Source organism: Hydractinia symbiolongicarpus, chromosome 8 (genome assembly GCF_029227915.1).
Source record: "Hydractinia symbiolongicarpus strain clone_291-10 chromosome 8, HSymV2.1, whole genome shotgun sequence".
NCBI classification, from domain to species: domain Eukaryota; kingdom Metazoa; phylum Cnidaria; class Hydrozoa; order Anthoathecata; family Hydractiniidae; genus Hydractinia; species Hydractinia symbiolongicarpus.
Genome location: NC_079882.1, coordinates 28,733,669 through 28,752,076, shown reverse-complemented (window position 1 = coordinate 28,752,076; position 18,408 = coordinate 28,733,669). Strand labels below are relative to the sequence as shown.

The window sequence follows — 18,408 nt, the reverse complement described above, 5'->3', positions numbered from 1 at the left end:
CATCACTGCTTCACTTTCCAAAGCCATTTACGAGCAAGTGGACAAATCTATCTGCGAGATTGAAAAACGTCATTTGAAGAATCAAATCAAGGACTCTCGCAACAAACGTCATGAGGACAGATTAACAGATGTTAAAAAAAACTTAGACGAAAAACAATTACGATTAAACGACATATGCAGTGAGAAAGGTTGCTCCAACTGGTTGACAGTATTGCCATATGCTGAACACGGATTTGATCTCAACAAGCAGCAGTTTTGGGATGGAATAAAGCTCCGTTATAACTGGCCTGTTGAAGGATTACCGACGCATTGTGTTTGTGGGTCGACATTTGACATTCAACATTGTTTGAGTTGTAAGAAAGGTGGGTTTGTCACGCTTCGACACAACAACATACGTGACATAACGGCATCCATGTTAGGTGAGGTTTGTAAGGATGTGGCAATTGAGCCTTCGCTAATTGGGTTGACTGGCGAAACTTTTGATTTAGAATCTGTGAAAAAGGGGGATGATGTAAGAACGGATGTACGTGCTCGGGGATTTTGGACGAAGGGTCAACAAGCATTTTTCGACGTAAGGGTTTTTGATCCCAACGCTTCGAGACACCTTCAGCATACTCTCCAACAATGCTATGCAAAGAATGAGGCGGAGAAGAAAAGGCAATACAACACTCGCATCAACAAAGTTGATAACGGGACATTCACGCCACTGGTATTTTCTCTTTACGGAGGAATGGGAAGAGAGTGTGCGACTTTTTACAAGCGTCTCTCAGAAATGATCGCCGAAAAACGTAAAATAAATATTTCTGTTGCATCATCTTGGGTCAGAACTAAGATTTGTTTTGCTTTAATTCATGCTTGTTTGCTTTGTTTGAGAGGTTCGAGAGGGATTTATAAAAGAATCGAAATGGGGGATGATATTGTTTTGAGTGAGTTGTCAAGTTGTATCAAGTAGTTCGGTTGTACCAAGTTAATGAACTGTTAAATCTATATCTAATTTATTTTGGTTATTATGTTTGTTAAACGCTTTTGTATTGAAGTAACAATTTTTAGATTTTATTTATTTATTTAATTAAAAAATTTATATTATACAATACCAGGTTTCTCGCGAGAAACATGGAAACTCGTCGGATAAAAAAAAAAAAAAAAAAAAAAAAAAAAAAAAAATATTATAAGAGATTGACGTTAAAGTAGTGTTATTGACGTCGCGCCGTAACGTCAGAAAATTTAAGATATTAGACATGCATATTTCAGCAACATCAAAGGAAAATAAGCGCTTCTACTTTGCCTGTCACAGAGACACAGAACTGGCGTATTATTATAGAGACTAGTCGATAAGACCCGTGGAAAAATCCACTTAGGCAGAAGAATAATATAAAAAATAGGCTGTTTTAAGTTTTTTGCCAGCCAGTGCATGAACAAAAAAAAGTTCGCGAAATTTGTTTATCCGTTTCCTGTAATTTGCAGAGCTTGAAACGCTGATAAAAAAATGTAAATCATCATGTGCTTTTGATGCGCGGCTAATGAGATATAAGGGTTTAAAAAATTTGCTGACGTCAGCAATGGCCCGTCAGAGCCTTTTCTATAATGTTTTATGAACCTACCCCTATGTCAAAATTGACATGCTGTCCCAAAAAAGGTTTATCGGCGTCTTTGAGAACAGATAAATCCAAAAACTCGAGAACTTCGATAATAGTGGAAACAGGTCAACCCGTACTATATTATGTTCTAAGTTATTACTTAACCTTTTAATGACTTTTATCATGAGTGAAAGGTATGTTTTACCCTAAAACTTAAATCAGTTTCAAGTAATATTGTAATGTTTGATATTTTTACTGTGTTTTAATACAGTCTGAAGATGATAAAACACAGCGGTAAACTGCTCAATGTCTGGAAACGTTGTACAGGTAAAAAAAAGTATGGTTAGAGCAGCGCTCTCTTCAAGACTTCAATTTGCCCGAAGTAAAGTTCAATCAATGAGTCTCCGTTGACAAGCTTCTAATTGTTAAAAGTATACTCCTGATGTTAAACTTTCTTTAATCCGAATTTCACTTTGGCCTTTTTCACGAAAGTGAATTTTACTGCAGTGTAAGGAAAGTCATGAAAATAGACCGATGTTAAATTTTGAGGGAAGTAAATGCAACCAATCACATGCAGCAATCATTTTGATAAAAATGTTGACATGAATTTAGCAAATGATGTAATAACGTAAAAATTTTATGTAGTTGCTGTCTTGGACAGCAATTTAAGTGTTCAGTTCAGTTTAACTATTCTCTATACAAAAACAGATGCCTCTAATTTTCAAAGCTCCATAGCTAGATAGAGGCAGGCTAGTCAGTAAAGTTGGCATACTATTCTCGCTTTTATTTACAATGTGTTCTATTAGTTAAAAATGAAACAAAATCTTACTTTAACAGGATTCAGTAAAATATCTTTAGCCCAGATGTCACGAGTTCGTGCGTCTTTGCTGTCTCTATGTCTCTATTTCTATAAACGCGATTCTTATGATTTTGCTTGTGGCTGGCAGAAATTAATAAGCGATTATATATTACAAAGAAAGGCTGATGGGGTTGATTTGAACGGAGAGTGCCACTCAATAAAGCGAAACAGAACAAAATGAATAGACCTTTCAGAGCTTTCATGGATAAAAAAGCTTCCATTTCTTATTAAGCTTCCTGCATCATGATTAACGCACGCACTGTCTATTATTTTGTTTTTGTTGTTGTTGTTGTTTTTGTTCTTGTTGCTGTTGTTGTTTTAAAGGGAAATCTTATATGAAATCGCTTGCCACTTATTTATTAATGCATTTTGAGCATGAATTAAGAACACTTTTTTACCGCGTATGTATCCTTCCTTGGAAAACACAGGTTGGTATTTAATAAACGCACAAAAACCTTGAGCTTGTCGAATTTTAAAAGTTCTTTAAAAACGTGTTATAAAATCTCTCAAAAAAAAAGTTGGTTGCTTAACATATTTTTTTAAATTTTATGAAATATCTTGCTATTTAGGTAAACAACACAATGAAAAATATATAAGTTTTCGTTATGATTTTTTCTTTGCTATACTCTTTAGTTTATGTATTCTTTCGTTTCAATGTGTAAATCTGTAATACGAGAAGTATCTAACATCACTTCAGCAGTTTCTCAAAACCTAAAGGAAAGCAGGATTTGTGTGACGGACCGTAATATATGTATTAATTAAGCTTAATTCTTGGCATTGAAAATTCAAAGAGAATCAAGTTACCCTAAAAAAGGCCATGTTTTCTAGAAACTTGATGAAAGTAAACGATGTACAATTGACAAGTATTGCCAATTAATGCAAGACTTAAAGCCATACACATACGTACCATGATAAATAAAATAGATATGTAGATTAACATCGTAAATATGACTGTTAGCATGGATACTCATTCACTTCCTCTCTGGTGCATTTCACATAACAACATTCTTCTGTTGCATTCACGATGTCGTGTACTTTATGTCTCTTTCGATGTAATGGATGAAGAAATTGATGCGCATCACTTGGTTTGATAAAATCACTTTGTTTTAGCTTATGAAATGTCCCTACAACCAAATGCATGCAAACTTTATCAATAAAGAAGCAATAGAATTTGTCAAAGAAGCGGCAAATTAAAGAAAACCTAAAATGCTACAAAAATATGCTGAAGTAGATGTCACATCTCACTAAACTGAAAGCCTAACATACAACAACGAACACAGTTCGAAATGTCCTACATTCGAATTAGAAAATCCTTGCTTACATCAACGTTCGAAAGTACTTCGCTTTTCCTGGAAAGCTAAACGAAAATTTTAAAAATTTTCTTTAACTTTTAACAGGCCTGGCTTGCTTTTGCATTTAGGCATGGATAACAACAAAAATATTAGAAGCATCTCTGTTATTTTCATTTCCCAAGTTGTCAACATATTTTTATCTGCAAAACAATTTTTATTCTACCTTCAAGTGAATATTCTTATATATATAAACAACTTGTCAATTTTTGTTTTATTACACAGTTTCTTATGAAATTACAAAAAGTTTTCTTGAAAAATTCACTATAAACGAAAAAACTTTTAAATTAAATACAGAGAACTTTTGTATAAACAGTAGTCTCCTACGTAAAATTTTTCTCTTTCTCCTAACATCCTTCTGTACCAAGATATTAATAAGAAAACCTGTCGGTTTGAACACACACTCCAATCCCAATAAATCAATTAGAACATGGTTAAAATCTGCCAATGCAAGAACGTGGGACGGCTTAACACTCACAACTGCCAGAAGGCTATTCTGACCTTCTGTCATTTAAAACAAGAAGGTTTTCAACTATCTACGCTTGTGTGGAAATGTTCTGTTATAATGGGTAGCATCAGTACTTGCATATAGAGGGTGATGTCGATTAAAAACACTGTATATAAAGAACTTTTACTAAAAAAAAATATCAGTAATATTTTTTAATCTCTTTTAATAAATTGTTTTCAAAAAAAACCATGAATAACAAAAGAACACACAAATAACTATATATATACATATATATATATAAGTATATATATAATAAAAACAAAGATACAACACTGGGTATGCGAAAAATTGATTCCTGTAACACTCAATAGACAAGTCCTGTTTGTACCATCGGACTTCAATCCTCAATTGTGTTTTTTAATACAACAATAAACGTTAAAACTGTGAAAATGGAGCTGACAGCTATTCTCATAAATCTCTAGAACAATATTATGTAAATAATTAATATATATACATAAAATGTATTAGGCAACCACATTGTTTTTCTTTCTTATAGTTATTGCATTTTTCGAAACTGTCCTCTACCATCCTTTTATTACTCCAGCGATGATCTGGTGACTCATCTCGCCACATAACTTCATGGTTTCTAACGAGGGAGCCGATAAGCCGCAAACGCCTGCATATATAAGGGCGAGCTCGGGCAACTTTTCAAATCAAATTGACGGTTGTCTGCCGAAACCGCCGGTACTTTCCCGAACACAGCCGAAGCATTGAAGAGAAAGGAGATGTAAAAGTTTATGTATCATTCTTCAGGTAAATCTTATTAAAAACCATCAAAAACAGTTCTTATAAGCACTTCGCTACCACATGGTTTATTTTTAGTGTTTTTGTGATGAATCTTTTTTTTTGTTCGGGCATTGTTCGGTTCTATGTGGGTTTTTTCAGGCAAATACCTGAATTTTTTTCAAAACGCTGAACTCGTCAGAAAACGCCCGCGCTTTTGACGGTCTATGCGGCTTATCGGCACCCTCGTGGTTTTTATTCCATAAAATAACTTTGCAAAAATGCAGGTAAACAAGGTGGAAATTTTTCCCGGTTGAACAAAAGATTAATTTTGTCCTAATTTCGTGATTTACGTCTTAACTCTGTGATGTGTTTTTTTCCAATGTGAGATACGCTAGGCTCTACATATACATACTAAATAATATAAAAGCTCCTACACGCAGCTCATTCAATTTGAAAAATCTTAACAAAATAACAAATGCAAAATTCTGAACTTCATTGACGATAAATTTGTGATGTAACCAAGGATGTTGTTGTCTATAATAAAGTGAAACCTTGTGTTTACAATTATATTTGATTGTTGTCAAGACGTTTGGGGTAAAGAATTATCTAAAATGACAAATTTCAAGATGATTGTATCATCATAATGGAGATACAAAATCATTAGCAACACTGGTAAAAACTTTAGAAATGGAATAAAATGGAATAAAAAATAGAATTAAAGTCTGCAGAATGTATTTCCAAAACGCACCTAATTTAGCTATAGCTAACTATAAGTTCTTTATAATAGATGCAATCAAAATGTTTAAACTCCAAAGGGATAAGAAATCAATGTAAAACAATAGTTGAAAGACTAAGAAGGACTAAATACATACATTATAATCCACAACAAGCAACCAGTAACCATCTAAAATCTAATACATGTGGGATAAGACTCATAATGGCAGAAAAAATCAGTCAAACTTTTGTACGGAAAGCAAAATATGCGCCTTCTGCACAAAAAATAATAAACGGCGCGCCATTAGATAACTTTTCGTTCCTGATGTTTCATTTCCAAAAACTAGCCACCTAAGATGTGAGTCGGTATCTTGTACAGGAATATGAAATACGTTTATCTTAAGCTAGACTTAACTACACCATAATAAATACAACATTATAAGCACTAGATCTTAAGTCAACCCGCTTTATAAACAAAATTTTTACCGCCTCGGCTAGTTTCTTATGTAATCTCGCACATGAATTGGCTCCGCGTAAAATATTCACCAATGTGTTCATTTTTTATTCCGAGACGAAGAAAGGCTTAACCAAACACACATTCCTGCAGGTTGTGTGAATAAGCATAAAAAGCAAAATATATTACCACAGCCACCAACTTACTTTCCCTTGTTGAATTACTACCATATAGTTTCTTCCTCTGCAGTTCACACATATGTAGATATACCTGGACAAAGTCATCACCACAAAGAGCCAAAGCTACTTGACGTCGTTTGTAGAGAAAAAAGTGATCGAATGAGAGGAAGCTTTTTTCTTTTCCATCTGATTTTGTTATAACGTTCAATTTTTTTCATAACTTTGCTAGCTATTTAATTGTCTAGTGCTGATTTATGCTTCAGCGGGTATACTAGCATTCTCAGCATTGTCAATCCTAGTTCAGCTTTGTTAAGTCTTGTTTCTTCACGCATATTGGTTATATACAGCATCTTGTCTCCAAAAATGATAAATGTGGAGGCTTATTGAGTATGTATTAGCATATTTTTGGTAAATCCAAAAGCAATGAGAAGCATAGCAGCCACGACAGCAACTTAAGGTATATTTTTTCTCATATCTTGTTGTCGCCATTATTTATTTTTTTTTGAAAACAATATGGCGACACGTTTTGCATGTTGAAGGTAGATTGATACAGTAAATTTTTAGTTTGTGTTTCAAATTTATTGTTACTTTGCGGAGATGTAGAAATTAATCCGGGACCTACATCATATCAAATCTGTTATTAGTTCATTCAGCCAAGGCGATCCCAAATATGTTGAAACTGCATGTTTACCAACAGTATTGGAAATAGTAATTTACCAAGTCCATAATCCATAATTATTTTTTCTACTTTGCTGAAAAGTTTTCTTGTCAGCAAAGCGTCAGCAAAAACGAGATTCGAACAAGTGTAACACCGAATGTGTGATGAAATCAGACGGTTTTCTTGTGTTGTTGGAAATGTTCGCCAAATCCTCTCTCTGGCTAAAGATGGATAGGATAGCGATGCTCAAAGTATATACAACGGGAGAATTCCAATCGATTTTTCACAATCTAACTATTAGTATTAACATCCGTATTTTTATTGTCCTTGATTGATTTCATGTGGTACTAAGAACGCACGAATTATCACCGATGACGAAAACGCGAGCTTAGCCAGCTCTACACACCACCTGCACACCACCACACCACAAAGCTGTCTTAGCTAGTGTATTCGCTAGTTGATAGTATCTAAGTAATATTTTGTTAAAAACAATATATTTTAATTCCTCATTTTTATTAACCACCCCTAGAAGTTTTTTTTTTAAATTATTTGCCTGTAAAGTAGAAAGTGTCACATTTTTAAGAACAATAACAAGAAGTTATTCTGGCGTGAGATTCTTAAACGACGTGAGATTCTTAAGCGAATCTTAACCGGGGGCAAATCTTAGGTCTACCATGGTTAGCCTCTAAGGGTTAGAAAATTTTAACAAATTTTAAAGTTTAGATGATGTAAAAACAATATAGCAAAGTATATATTATAAAATCTTTGGGGAAGGACAATTTTTTCTCTGCCTTCCTGTTTTCTACGAAAGCTTAAACCATAAACCATAAACCATAATAATAATAATCAATTTTATAATCAATCTATATAATAATACGCCAGTTCCGTGTGTCTGTCTGTCACTTTTGCAAAGTGGATTACATTCTTCAAAATTTTCTTCAACAAATTCTATAAAACATCGCCTATAAAATTGTTCTGTAATTTACCAAACTTTACCGATAAAATAGTATTGACGTCAAAGGAAAGTTAATTATTTTTTTGTGGATGGGTTGCTGACGTCATCAAAATTCAAATAAGGCTTCTTTTTCATTTTTATACTGCCTCAGTGGATTTTTCCACGGGCCTTATCGACTAGTGGAATAATAATAAAATAATAAAATAATTAAATGCACGATTAAGTTATGTTAGAAATAATATGATCCTAAACCTTTTTATTTTATTTTAATATGTTTCTTCTTTTAATATTTATTCTTATAACTCTTTCTTCAAAAAAAGTACATGAATTAAGAGTATTTCCTTCTCACAATAACACCCAGCTAGTATTATATAAAATTATATTGATACCTTCCGCATTTTTAAACTTCTGTAATTTTCTTGTTGAAATGTGTGGTTTGCGGAGTACCTAACCTAAGTAAAAAACATAAAGCTATATTTACTCAGATAAAGAAAAAGTTCATCGCGAAGAAAAAAGCAAGGAAAAAAGGTTATGTTAGTAAAGTGAACCGCACAAAGTCTTTCAAGACAACTTAAGTTCTCTTTGTAGAACAGATTTCAGTAAAACCAACGTCCTGCAACTAGAGAAGTCACCAGAAATAAAAATATTAAACTACCGCATTTTACCTCGCTGATGTTATACTTGGAAACTTCGGGTAGTGTATCTATTAGTTCAGTAACGCACTAAGGTGAGCAACATACATTGCTCATACGCAATTATAATTACATGGGTCACTGGACATAGTTTAAAGCCAAAGTAACATTTCACAATTTATGCAGCAAATAACCGCTAAATTGTATTTGGATTGATTATCTTAAAGAAATTTTTTGTCTGCTATGCTTGACCACTTATATTAAAAAATAGCTGAACTGATCTGCGGCATGGTTGATGAATACAACTTTAAGATTAAGTCTTGATTTTATAGACCAGACTGGCTTTGTTTTCACTATAAATCAATTTTGTTTACATCTGCTGAATAGTTTATTATTGAGTGCTTTTACGCATTTGTCAAAAAGGTGGCTAAATTAAAAAAACAGTAGGAAAGATATATCTCTTTATTGTGATAGTCACAAGTCAGTATACACAAAATAATTAAACAAGAAACAGTGGAAGATAAAAATAGCAAAAATGTTGGACAACATGTGTCGAACATTTTTTTTATTATTTTGTACTACTTATCCTACTGAAACTTACTTTGTGAGTAAAAATAAAGATAGTAAAGATTAGAGAATGAAGTCGAAGTCACCATATTGCGCGTTTGAGTTGTTGCTGAATGTTTCCAGTCTGTATATTTATTCAAATTTAGCGCCATCTTATCATAACAAACTTTATAGTTCGAAGCTGGCAGTTAAAAGTTTATTATCTGGCTGCCACAAAATAATTTTTGTTCGGCTCTCCCTTAAAGTTAAATTGTAGATCTGGTTCTTGAGGCAGTGTTTAAATGACTAAACGAGTTAAAGCAGATGGACTTGGGTTTAACAAGTCGAAATCAAAATTATTGTCCTTGTTCACCTTATTTATGATATTGATGTTAAACTGTTTCTAACAACCCTTCTTGGTTTCTTTAAAAAAATTACTTAGTTTTTCGTGCAGAAAACTGCATTATATTGTTTCCAATAACGTCTTATTCATACTGGCGTAATATTTGTTACTACGTCACAAGTAACTGTGTGACCTGCGGTAGATCGCCCTTCCAGGCGTTTAATAAGAGCCTTAAACTGTGTCACACTTTGTTCGGGTGGAACTCTTTAGTACAGGTATGCAGTATGTTGTAAATCGAGTTAAGCGCACACAACATTATAGTGTTTCGGGTGTCATATAATATTTATACAAATAACTTTACTGCAACTTTATCGGAAATATAAACACAGTTTACAACTCGTTGTTACCCATAATAGCGCAAAACAACCGGTCAATATTATTTTATTTTGCGGAATTAGTTTCCGTGAAAGTTTAAAAATTAATCGTGACACCGGACTGAGCATTTAGTACAGGAACACCATTTCGAATATGCGTATAGGCGAAATACTCTTTTGAAAATCATAATCGCAATTTCATTTATAACAACACAGAAAACAGCCAGTCGTTAATGCCAGGATAAGTACAAGTGAACCTTGCGTGCGTATAGCCGTAATAACCTTCATCGCAACTTTAGTTAAAATAAAAACACAGGAAACACACTGTCGTTAACGCCAGGCTAAGCGCTTAGCACAGGTAAACCGTCCTGCAAATTATAGGCGTAATACTATTTTCCAAAAAAACGTTTTCAAAAAAATCAGTTTTAAAAGAAATACAGGAAACAGCCGTCGCTAAAAAATGTTGTACCTATCTAATTGCATTTAGCATAAGAATTATTAAGAATTTTGTTGTAGCCAAAATTGTATTTATTTAGCTACTTTCACTTTTTAATCAGAGGTGGCTAGCTAGATAGTTACATCCTCAGATACAAGCAAATAATAATAAACCAATTAAAATTTAAAAAGAAAAGAAGGCTAGCTATAAAATCTACGTTCGTAGCCAAAATCTTAAAATTGGTGGATTTGTACGTGGCTAAAAATCGTGACAATCTATTTACCTTAACATTTGAAGACAAAATAAAAAACTTTTGGAGCACAAGAGCGTTACAGAGACATAGACGTTACATGGACCACTTTCAAAATCAAAGTCGTGGCTCTGCTTTACACGTTCCTTCGTCGGTATGTTGAGGCCGATAAAATATCGGATTGGTTTTCCAAGAAAATCGGGCGTCGTGATTAGTTGCTACACGCGGGCGATTAAAACATAAGTATATCGGTTTGATATTTTGTGTAGTCTCTTACGAACAGATAGAAAAAGTAGAGATGTTAAGGATGCTCGTTAAAATCACTGAACGCATGACAACCTGTTATACTGACAACCTGTTATACATCAGTCTGAATAAATTCTTCTGAAAAACATTACTTCAGTAATCCTGATGATTGTTGATTATTGTTATTGTTGTTGTTTTTAACTCTTGCCCATACTTAAAAATGCAAATTTCTGTATAGAATGTTTTTGTTCTCTTCATACTTTGGAAAAAAGAATGGGAAATGACTTCTTTAGAAAATGTTCTCTATAATCCTCAATAATTACCCCTGATGATTTTCCTCTCATGTTAAGTCTTTAATTTTCCTCGGCATATACTTATTGTTTTCCAATACTGTTTAGAAACTTCTCCACGTGCAAAAAAAAGTTGTATTTAATTTAACAAAATAATTTCATAACCAATGCTTTCTAAAATTTATACTGTTTAGGTAATCGCAGGGAAAAAAGATAATTCTTGCAATAATTTTCTTTTCTTTAGTTTAGTAGCTATATTATTTATTAATAGTCCATAATACGTTATAAATATATAAAATTACATCCTTGATATATATTTTACAAAATGTATAGATTTTCTTTCCCGAAGCTTTTAATATGTCAATTCTTTAATAACAGAAGTAATTATTACAAACGCCACGTTAGACATTTTCGAAACAGCTAACCTAAATGAAAACAGGATTTATATGGCATATGCACTTACTTATTTCTATTATTAGCATTGCACAATCAAAGCATTGAATATTGCATATTCTTTATATAAAACATTATTTTAATGAAACATTATAGAAGTGGTGATAAAAATATTTGAGATTTTAAATCATGCACATACCATAATAAATAAAATTGTCATGTTGTGACTAGCTATCTTTATTCGTCTAACAGCATTGAAGTTACTGCTAGCAAGGATACTCATTGACTTCTTCTAAGCTGCATGTTTCGATGCAGCATTCTTCGTGGGCATTCAAATTGTCTGTTTGCCGTCGCTTTCGATGTAATGGATGAAGAAATTGAAGCGCATCATTCGGTTTGATAAAATCGCTCTGTTGGAGGTTATGGATAGTCTCTATAATCAAAGATATATAGAGATTAGAATAACGCTGTATATAAATATCGTGGAAACCCTTTAAGGCTGTAAAAGGCTGCACAGTTAAATGACATTGTTATTTCTGTTTGTTGCAACGTGTCGGCATTAAAGATAGGTCTGTGGTATAATTAATAAAGAGACATAATTAAATATAACAATAAATAGCCAGTGACAGGATTTGTAAAAGAACAGAATTATATTTGGCTTTTTGTATCTTTCTGATAAAAACTTCAAAGATAACCGATTATTAACTTTTAAAATTTGACATTGCTAAAAGAGCTTTATTTTCACAAATGGTATACCTTCCTCCTATTAACTAGGATTCACTGTCACAAATAATTTATTGAGACATTAAAATAATTAGATATAAAATTAATGTTTAATTCTTGTAGAAATAAATAGTGTCGCTGCACAGCAAATTGATTGGGACAGAAAACTTGATTATAAGTTAATAATCGTCCATTCAATCTTACACGAGTAGCTTTATCTTAATAGGTTTAGATTAGATAAAATTAGAAAGTGACGGCCATAAGTGACATCTATTGTGCATGGCGCCTTTGTACGAGTACGATAAGCAGTTCAGTACAGAAACATTGTCAATATAAATATATTTAAACTTTTTTCCTATTCAGCCAAACTGGGAGTACATGAAAATATTGTCATAACAATTGACGATTTTAGTGTTAGCAAAACTCTTCACAAGTGACTTCTGTCTATTTTGTGTATATCCAATAATCCTGACAAAAAATATTGTTATTCACTATCTTGAATAGTACATTGTACGAACAATATCTATCGACAAGAATATCTACGAATCCACAGAATGCACCGAGCTAATAATTCAACCTTCTTAACTGGCTAATTGTAAATCAAAGAAAAAAAAGAGAAAAATATATACAATTTAACTTAAAAATTCATTTGCAACACAACAAAGTTAAAATCTTAATAATTAACATCAAAATGACTGTCCCTTTAAACACTGCTTTATTGACTCAGCGCCTTTTTCGAGAAGAAAGTGGGCATTTATTTTTGAAAACAGAGAGATCCCTTGTTCGAGCAAATATGGTAAAGAAATTATTCGAAAAACGATTGCCTTACCTTTTATTATTGATCGACCAAACCTTTTTTTCGCTTTTAATGCACATAATTGTTTCCATGCTTCTTGAAACGCACTGTTACAAATTCGCTGAGTATTTTTTCCTTTCTCTTCTTTTTGAAAAGATGTCGGCAGTGAAGTGATGAAAATAAATATCATCGCAATGAAGACTGTCACCATGTTATGTGCATGCATCTAAATAAAGGACATTACAGTCGTTAATATCTTTTAACATTTGCTGTGAATCAGTTTTAATACTATCTTTTTATATGTCGTTCTGTTCTATAGTTTTATAATTTTCTAGTCCAAATTTACTCAAACTTAAGAATACTTGCAAAGCATAACTTTTAACTAATATAGCTACTACACTGTGATTGTGGCAAACATAACGAATATTCTGTACACAAGCATAAAAGTTATATCAGAATGTTTCAATTAGAATAGTTTGTAATTCTATAGCAATCACTGCTTTCTTTTTGCGTTCCATCTTCCTAACTAGAATATAAAATGAAATCAAACATTCGACATTACTGAAGTTAATATGTATAACATCCAACAAACAATTTTTACTTAATTTTTTTCCCTATTTCCTCCTTAATTGCGTAACTATTTATATCTCAATAAATTGACTCTCTTCAATCTTGCAAGTACCTAAGGATAACAACAAGATGAGTTGACTTATATTCACACTATAAAACTGACAGCGTGCCTATATATGAACATGATCAATTACTTTATATGTCACCGAGTTAAATTAATTATAAATGTTAGACAGAATTGACATGGTTTTTCCTGCAGATATGTTATCGCATGATTAGTTATCGCAACATATGAATAGAGATCTGGATAAAAGACACGACAAGTAAAGCAATTTATCTCATTACTAATCAGATTTTTGCAGAAGTCACAAGGACGTGGCTTAATGCTGTTCTATGACGCATGAGTCATTCATAAAGAAACTCTTTGTTCCTTAGCTACTGCTTCTAATTTGGCGCTGGGTGATTGTTATGCAATATGCGGATAGTCAATTGTGTTTTCCAAAGGGGCTGACAACTAAAGAAGATATTGCGTCCGATATCGCGTTAATGATGCATATATTTAAAGTAAGTCACATGATGTAAGAATACCATAACAGTTCGAATAAATGATCCTTCTGAAGTAAATGCTTTTTTCAATAAATGCAATTTGTAATTAAGTTTGCAGGTTCTATGTGTAATACTTGTTGGTTCTTATTTGTTTTAAAAGTAAATATTCAATGTTACTATCTAATTAGTCATTGCAAACATATTATGATTGAGGAAGAAAAGCGTATTCCGCACCCCCCTTTTATAACTTTTGAAAAGCTTGTCCAAATGGAACCAAACTTGGTACACTTATAGTACGTCATGAAAGAAGCAAAATAAAAATTTGCTTATGTCAGTACTTTCCCTGTGACGTCATCGGAAGTTTTAAAGGGGCCAAATAGGGTTAAAGTAATTATGCGATGTGTATTGTTGAAGGGCTCAGGGGTTTCAATTTAAACAATATTCTAAAAGCGAAAAGTTCTAATAACTAGTGTTGAAATTCAAAAATGAGGGGCGTAATGTGAATGATAAACGTGCCATAAAAGTGTGAAAACATTGAAACAAAGTTGCATTTAATCAGCGATCACATTAAAGGCAGAGCTATCGGCTCATTATCAATAAGTAACAATCCTAGTTGGAACAGGTAAAGTAATTTTAGGAGGCTGTTCACTAAAGAAAATTTACCTGCATAAAAATATAGTGCACTTATCAATGAAAAATGGTTGCACTGATGTTCCCCGCTAAAAAACAGCTGAGTCAGCTTTTGCTTAATTATAATCTTATGTCACCTTGCAGTAAACCTGTAATAAAATAAATGCCTTTGCGATTTGAAAATTTGATAAACGTCCAAAATCGCATGCATTTATTTTTTCACTGTAACATTGTCACCAAGCTAAATATAAAAGGTTAAGTAAAACAATAAAAGTAAAAAAAATCAAAATTACGTTCCACGGCAACAATATTAAATGTCCATTAAACACTTAACATCAATAGCATATTCATTGCAATACAGACTGATCAACGAATTGCATTGTCGTTGATATGTCGTTGATATTGTCGTTGATATTGTCGTTGATATTGTCGTTGATATTGTCGTTAATATTGTCGTTGATATTGTCGTTAATATTGTCGTTAATATTGTCGTTGATATTGTCGTTAATATTCTTGTTGCTTTACAGACATGAAAAAAGGGAAAGAGCTAAAATTGTATTCCGCACCGTCAATAGTTTTCATCGCCAGAACATGACTGTTTTTGTATAATGAATAAAATTCGAGTTTATTTTTAACAGAGTGGCCCTTTATTGTTAGATAACTTTTTTACATTTTCACATAACTTTTTATGACTAATGAAACAAATATTCTACAAGTGCTATAAAAGTTGTTTCTTCTAAAATCAAAAAGTGGAAGAGCGTTGAGAGAAAAAATTATGATAGCAATAACACTTAGATAGAAAACATGGATTTTGTTGTTACACATTTCCTAGGAACAATAACACGCGCGCAAGACCGTTGACAACACCAAAGCTCCCAATAAACTTTTGAATCTGCAGCTTTGTTCCCGGTCAAATATGTGTCGAAGTCTAAGCAAAAAGATTGACCACGTATTTCGTCCCTTTTAACATAAACGTTTTCTCAATGCTTTTAAATAAAGATTTTTGAAGAGGGATAAGAAAATAAAGTAAAATGTATTTGATGTCTTTTTTTCTATAAAAGTTTTTAGATACAAATCCGTGTAGCATCTGCTATAATATTTGGATCGTTCGCTCGGCCGTCGTATGTAGTTTGTGCAAACCTATTTCGTCAACAATGACAAAATAAGCTATTCTCATGTACTTTCAAAAAACCATTCATTACCTGCTTGTATGAATTTATTTTCATCATATAAGGTAAAAAGTTGTTATCAATTGATCAGAATTTAATTATTTTTTTATCTATTTTCTTGATAATAAGCATGACAAAAGACTCCTCCCTAATAGAAATGACACCAACAATTCATGTATAGCTATATAATTACACGCATGCGTTATTAAACATTTTAATTGATATTAACCACAAGTGAGGTTTTTACCAACGCGCTTTCCAAGTGCTTATGTGTTAACGGGATCCTGAAAACGCTTGAAGTGCTCTCTCTGTTTTTCCACGCTTCTATTAAATGATTGGTGCACTTGGTTGTCAGTAGATAAAAAACCCCTGAATATATGGTCTTAAACCAAATTTTTGGGAGGAGGTAAAAAATTCACAAACTTTCAATTTCTACAAAAATTGTTGGATTACACTCGAGTTTAAGGTGGCAAGTATTACCAATTATTATCTTTGAAAATTACCTGAGAATCATCAAATGTAAAATTGTGCATTTACAGATCAAAATCTTGCTAAATTTTAAGTTGGAACGGTCAAGTAACTTTTGAAAGTCTCAAGGTTTAATGTTTTTTGCTTGTAATTAATATCAAATTTTTTTTTTAAAAAATGAACTTTTCTGTTTCAAAAGCCTGAAAAGTTTTAACAAATAACGTCAACAATTTGACGATTATCTTGTCTTTCGCAATTTATTCCGCAGCATAAAAAAATGTTTTGTTAGCTTAAAGAGCTTAGGTAAAACTGTTTCGTACTTTGCATGAAATGTTCTCCAAGTGTAGCATTGAAAGTTTGAAAATATGATTAAAAATTAAACAGACTTTTATCGAGCTTAATATAGGTTAAACATTAAATAAATGGTCTTAAGAAGGCCTATACTTTTGAAATGAATTGAGAAATTGGAATTGGCACTTAGAAATGAAATGACACTTTCAAAACGCAAACATTCGGTTTTGTCTGACGAAAATATGCAAATATTTTATAAAGAAAACGTCAACAAAAGAAAAAAAAAGACACGAAGTCGCGATTCCGTGTGTCTAAAGATTTGTTTTTCACTTGCCAGAAAAAAAAGAAAAAGAAAACTGTTATCTCTAGAAAATTTTTTTTCGATACCACCAGCAACGTTTGTCATAACGAACGATCGCTCAGCTATGTTCATTTCTTTCTTGACAAACTATGAAACTAAGCAGATGATGTTTTAATTCTTGCTTAAAAGAGAGTCCTATTCAATTCACATATGACCACTAAAAGTTATGAATTTCCCGTGAGCCTTTATTATCATTCGAAATTACCAGGACTATTAGAATCTTGAAAAACCTAATATTTCGAAATTGTATTTAGAAAAAACGAGGAACGTTGACGCTTTACCAAGCTCGTTTGAGTAACAATTTACGTTACGTAAACAATTAACAAGTTAAGTTAACAATTTTGGCATCCTAAAATATTCAATTGCCCACAAGCTCTTTAGAGTTTCACTCGTTTTGCATACGTTTGCATTAAAAAACAATGAGGTATGAAAATGAGGTATAGATAACTAAGATTTTGTCTGCTGTAATAATGAAAATGATTTTGTACTCTATCTACTTCAGTCTGACAAAGAGTCCAGAACATAGAAAAATATCCCAAGAAAAATTATGCAAAAAGCTCTTTTTGCAAACTTTCTGAATAACAAAACGAAATAAGTCGAACAAATGTGTACAAAATCGTAGATGAAAGTTTCAGTAAAATGTATCGTTTAAATAACACCCATCTAAGGTATCTTTGTGTATACTTTAGTAGGATCCTTTATAGCATCAATCCTAAACTGGCCTCTACTACCGCATTTTCTTTGTTTTACAGATATAATCTAACACTGACCTTTTCAATGCTACAATAAAAAAATCAAAAGGTCTAACTAGATATGATACAGTGAAGATGAAGTAAGAATACCTGGAAGCTTTTCCTGTCCAAATAGCTATCTACGTAACTGTTGAAAACTAAACCCGAATGAAATAATTTTTAATAAAGATAAGCTTATGCAGGTTAACTGAACCAATATATATCTTACCAATCAGAGGGTATTTTGTAACGTGTTTCTTTGTTACAGGTTTGAAACCACGCGAGTACAATATTTCAAAATTTAGATTTATCATATTGTATAATCTTTAGAAATATTAAACTTTTATCTCTTTTGAAAAATAAAATTATTTCTGTTTTAAAAACATCAGCTATTGAAAAACAGCAGAAAGATCTTTCCTTCCATAAGAATATGCATTGTTAATGTTCTTTTTTAATACTAGGTGTTACGTTATCTTTAAAAGGAATTTCCTTCTTTTTCGTATTAAATATATATTTTTTTTTCTTTTTATACACAGTATTAAAAAGCGTTTATTTGTTGTTTTCAAAACAATCTCTATTTCAAACGTATTTTTCGATTTTATGTATGTAATTTAAAGCTTCACCACTATCGAAA

The 18,408-nt window shown here is 32.2% G+C and overlaps 1 protein-coding gene across 3 annotated transcripts; it reads right to left on the bottom strand.

The window, feature by feature from the left end:
• Positions 1–11,325: 11,325 nt before the first annotated feature.
• On the bottom strand, positions 11,326–18,208 carry LOC130655661 (uncharacterized). 3 transcript variants are annotated; one of them, XR_008984716.1, is made up of 4 exons: positions 18,004–18,208; positions 13,042–13,234; positions 11,689–11,922; positions 11,326–11,521 (listed from the first exon to the last, which is right to left on the bottom strand). XR_008984716.1 is itself a non-coding variant. In XM_057458439.1 (3 exons), the coding sequence occupies exons 2-3, from the start codon at positions 13,232–13,234 to the stop codon at positions 11,756–11,758; spliced, it is 360 nt and encodes a 119-aa protein (XP_057314422.1). In that variant the 5' UTR covers positions 18,004–18,208; the 3' UTR covers positions 11,545–11,755. The 3 variants fall into 3 exon arrangements, 1 of the variants encoding a protein (XP_057314422.1); XR_008984717.1 differs by lacking the exon at positions 18,004–18,208 and adding an exon at positions 17,886–17,987; XM_057458439.1 differs by lacking the exon at positions 11,326–11,521 and having other exon boundaries at positions 11,545–11,922.
• Between the last annotated feature and the right edge of the window lie 200 nt (positions 18,209–18,408).

Bases quoted from the DNA above. Each gene is read 5' to 3' on its own strand.
- LOC130655661 (XM_057458439.1), bottom strand. From the start codon at position 13,234: ATGCATGCACATAACATGGTGACAGTCTTCATTGCGATGATATTTATT. The intron at 11,923-13,041 runs GTAAGGCAATCG...CTTTGATTATAG, and splicing joins TGGTCGATCAATAATAAAAG to AGACTATCCATAACCTCCAA.